General features: G+C 38.4%; 1 protein-coding gene across 1 annotated transcript; it reads right to left on the reverse strand.

The window, feature by feature from the left end:
• Nucleotides 1-431: 431 nt before the first annotated feature.
• Nucleotides 432-4,087, reverse strand: LOC132132653 (rhomboid domain-containing protein 2-like). Its single transcript, XM_059545114.1, has 4 exons — nt 3,800-4,087; nt 1,960-2,364; nt 1,663-1,813; nt 432-1,052 (listed from the first exon to the last, which is right to left on the reverse strand). The coding sequence occupies exons 1-4, from the start codon at nt 3,978-3,980 to the stop codon at nt 632-634; spliced, it is 1,158 nt and encodes a 385-aa protein (XP_059401097.1). The 5' UTR covers nt 3,981-4,087; the 3' UTR covers nt 432-631.
• Nucleotides 4,088-4,863: the final 776 nt, after the last annotated feature.

The following is a 4,863-nucleotide window of genomic DNA, read 5'->3' on the forward strand; positions in this document are numbered from 1 at the left end:
AGCAAACTGGTCAGGTGTTAATGGTCATAGGAATATATTTAATATATGTATTTTTCTAACATTTTAAAAGGTGCATTTATTAAAAGAAAAGTAATTTCCTCTCTCATTTTCTTAGGATTTTCTTGATCGGTATGTCTGATACACCTTTTTTATACTTATGAATATAGAATTGACTCCTCAATTCATCCCCCTAGTGAGCCAAAGCTGCAATTGCATAAAAATGCTCAGCATTGTGGTTTTAAAATGAAACAAACCTGCATTTGTTTAATTTTAAAACTTAGTTAATTAATATTACTTGGGAAGAGAAATGTCATTGTGATGTCAGATGATTAGTGCAACATTATGATCTGATGCATTTAATGTTTTACAAATATATTGGCAAAAATACTACAGTATGTAAAACAGATAAGGAATTTACTAAAACAAAAATGTTTCACTCAATTCAGTTTTTAATTTAAGGTACAAAATGTTCTGTAGCAAAACAGCAACTGTATAAAATTAAAGACATGTTAAACGTTACCCAGGATGCAAAATTACACATCTGGAGCAGTTTGAATTCTAGGAACAAGACATGAGGTATCAGAAGAATGAACAAAAAAAAAAAAATCCCTGCAGATTAGCCATCAAATCTCTAGGATGACAAAGGCACAGAGGCTTCTGGAGGAGTTGTGGGAAAGGCAGGGACTCCAGAGTTTGGCTGTGAGATCAGAGGTGTGAATGGTACTCCTGGCTGAGGTAGTTTAGTGAAGGGCTGCCCTGTCAGGTTAACTGGAGGCCTGAAATGATGCTGAGTGTATGGGGACATGGGCATCCACGGGCTGCCGGTGTGATGGCTGTGACCATGACTATGACTGTGATCGTGACCGTGACCATGACTGTGATTGTGACCAATGCCGACTCCAGCGTAAGGCAAAGTAAATGAGTATTGCTGTTGAGGATACAGTAAAACCGGCCAACCATCGAATGTGTTGGGAAGACGTCCTGTAACTTGACCATTAGCAGCATTCACTGGAGCGTAGGCCTGGACAGGGTACGACCCTGGTGGAGCGTCTCTGGAATTACAGATATTTTTAAAGTCAGAAAATACACTGAGAAAAAAACCTAAAATTGGTTTTAGGGATAGTCCACCCAAAAATGACAATTCTATTATCATTTACTCACCCTCATGTCTTTTCAAAACTTCTTCGGAGGAACATAAAAAAAGATTTGGGAATGCTGGGAACCAAACAGTTTGGATTCCCACTGATTTAAGTTGGACAAAAATTGCAATGGAAACAAATCTGTTTGATTACCAACATTATTCAAAATCATGTCATTTTGACTTTTGTCATGACTTTTCTTAAGACCTGCATAAATCAAATCAATAACCTCCATATAGATCCGATTGACAGAATCTCAAAATAAATGTTTCTCAAATTCATATAAACAGTCTGTTAAACAGGCTTTTAATAATTAAACGGGCTGTGGCACAAACTCAACAAAGATATAATGCTAAATTGATACCAATAATAACCAACAAAAAAAGCCTGAAATGCATCATCCAGTTGCTCAAGATGAGGAAGATAAATGATGCACTCTTAACAACCTTCTTTATATTGCAATATTAACACAATAATGTGAACAATAGGGCGACCATATGTCATTGTGGCAATGATCACTCACGTGAGGTCAAGTGGCTTTTTGCGCTCTTCGGTCGATGCAGGGATGAATTGGACACCAGGTATTTGCTTTAGCAAGCAAAAAGGGAACTTCTTCTCCAAGACAGAAGCTCTAGATTCGGACATCTCTAATAATGAAAACCACCCATTTCCATCTAAAAGTGTTAAGTTAAGGAATAGATTAAAAAAGACTCTATACACTGATTAAACTACATCAAAGGATTGTCAGCTTCAAAATCCAGGTCTGTATTATAAAAAAAAAAAAACCTGATGTATTCTATACATTTAAGACTAAGGATACATAAAATCCCAGTAACAATGGCCAGGACATTGCAAAGGAAGACAGTGTTTGGAAAGAACAGGGTTATAATTATTAGAATTATCCAGGGGAGAGATGCAGTAGGCACACTGACACCCATTATATACGCCTTCCTCATAGCAGAATTGATGGTCATCATTCCCAGGACAGACAGAGTTAATGGGACGAGCCCTTTTACTGAGCTCCTATTGGATGGGGAGAAGAGCAGTGATTCCAGCAGCACATGAAGGAGTCCACTGATGGAGGACAGCAGCAGTGACTGGTAGAGGAATCTGACCGATCCGATCCCTCGCTCCAGCCCGCTACAGGGAAGCCCCATCAGGACGGCACTCAGGAACAAAAGCATCATATTCTTGTGATAGAGGAAATAGGTGAAGAGTTTGTAGACTGTGAAGAGAGGGGACAAAATTAAGTAACACAAGAAAAAAAAAAGTATATTTACTTATTTTAATGTACAATAACATAAAATAGCAAACAGGACGTGCTACCAAATGCAGTAAACATTAGAGACTTTAAAGGAAAAACTTGTTAGAAAATCAAAAAAAAAATTATTTAATTAGAAAAAGTATGACAAAATAAAAATTATGGCTTAATAGAAAACTATTGATGTTGATTATGTATATTGAAACAGTATATTTAACAAAATACGTAAATAATTTTGTAGTTTACAGCATAAGCCCCTTTCACACTGCCATTCCGGCAAATACACGGGTAAAGTGTTCCAGCAATTGTTCCCGGGTCGCTAGATTGTGCACTTTCACACTGCCAGTCATTATTACGGGATATGTGCGTGCTTTCACACACAACCCATAAAGATCCCGTAATGACACGTGACATCAGGGCGTGACGTGTAATGTACGAGTCGAAAAAGTTAGGCACGTTATACTTTCACTGAAGCAAGCGAACGATCTCGGAGTCAGCGCGGAAAGTGAGGAACAAACTGATCTCTGCTTCATTACAGTTTGCACATATTTTTTCGTCGTGAACGTTGATCTTCCTTCAAAACAGCCGGTAAAAGAGTCGCGCAATAACGCGCGTCATCACTTCGACACACGGCATTAGATCTGGCTTTTGTTCACACAGCACTCGTCCCGGGTTGAACCCGGCAATGTTACTAGGTCCCCGACCCGGGTTCAATGCCGGAATCAATCCCGGGACGTGGTTGCTTTCACACAGAAGGCGACCCGGCAATGTTCCGGCAATATGCCCGGTCCGATGTGCAGTGTGAAAGGGGCTATAGAGAGGTTGACTTGATTATGTAGGAGTGTGTGGGAACTAAAGTTCTTCTGACAGGGTTTGCTTGACTGTTGTTTCCAAACAGGTTTCTCAAACCCCCCCCCCCCCCCCTTCCAGCTGATCCCACCCTGATTGGCTAAAATACGTGAAAATAGAGGCAGGGTGAATCGAAGGACTCTTTGTTTAAATAGCCAATAAACTTCGGTTGTGGGTGGTATTGGACGTGGGACATTCTCATTCTAGCACTTTTATTGGTCAGAAATATTTTAACAATATTGTTGGTCCGTTTTCCCAAAGAGAGACTATATTTTAAATGTACTAAAGTGCATTGTATCAGAGTTTAGGAGTTTATTAGCATATAGCTGGCACCAGAGGTAAAATTACATGGATGACAAACCACAAAACTGTAATTTTGAGGAGTTTAAGGTATGTCCTGCCCAACATAATGTGATTGAAATATTCATTAAGACTGTAGTTGGGGGTCAGAGGCTACATCAGTCAACATACATTATTTATTTATTTGTGAAAGGACAAAGCGAGCTGATGGAGTCATCTCTGTGATTTACAAGATGTAAACAACTCTCACCATGGCCGCTGATGACAGCACTGGACTCCAGACTGAAAAAGTGAGCTGAAATATCAAAGTAATACGGTATTACACTAAAAACACATGACAGCACGATCACAGTCACTACCGCACAGGTCAACTCTATATGCGGGACGAAATCTGCAAACGCCTTCTTCCAGTTTTTCAAAGTGCTATACATTTTCAGGATAGAGAATGTGCATCATTTACAAGACACTCTAAAAAAAAAAAAAACAATGATTCACGGAGAGCGGATCCCTTTCGCGTTTCAGCTCCCAGCACTCAAACCGCGACTTCCGCGTTAGCGGAAATTTAATCAAGGGGATCAAAATGCGCAGGCTTTGCGCAGTGATGAGCAAACGCTATCCATTTTTCAGCCTCATACGGGTATCATGCGCATATTACTTAAAACAGAGCGATTTTCAGTGAAATTTCTTAACTATATTACAAAGTTTTCAGTCGTAACTTATGATTAAAATAAATAGTCCCCTTTTTGTACCAAACAAAGTATGCTCGCAAGTAAGTTTCTTAGCGAAGCTTCCATTAAACAGATAATAATAATAATAATAATAATAATAATAATAATAATAATAATAATAATAATAATGGGAGATATGAGATATTCTGTGTGTGCTGCATATTGGGGAAACACCAGATCCAAATTAGGCAAAATTAGGAATCAGTACGAATTTAAATTGCATTATACATTTTCATAAATATCATAAAACTTATCTTTTGCATATTCACTAAAATGTGATATGATTCACTCATACAGTAAATCGGTTTGATGGGAAACAAATTAATGTGGTGACTTAATGCTTCTTAAAATCAGTTGGGCCTGCCCTGTAATATCCTATTGTTTTGCTAATATGGACTTCCTTTTTCTTAAATCTTATATTGGGGCATTGGCTAATTGCCCAGGTTATTGCCAATTTTATTGCTGTGTAATAAGTGAAAAGGGAATGTACTCTCCTCTATGGGTCAAATGAGAATTTGGAGTTGATAGGAGGAAAAGAATAACAACAGAGGGAGATTACGGACAGATACAGTAATGCTACAAAATA

This window comes from Carassius carassius, chromosome 49 (assembly GCF_963082965.1).
Source record: "Carassius carassius chromosome 49, fCarCar2.1, whole genome shotgun sequence".
NCBI lineage: Eukaryota > Metazoa > Chordata > Actinopteri > Cypriniformes > Cyprinidae > Carassius > Carassius carassius.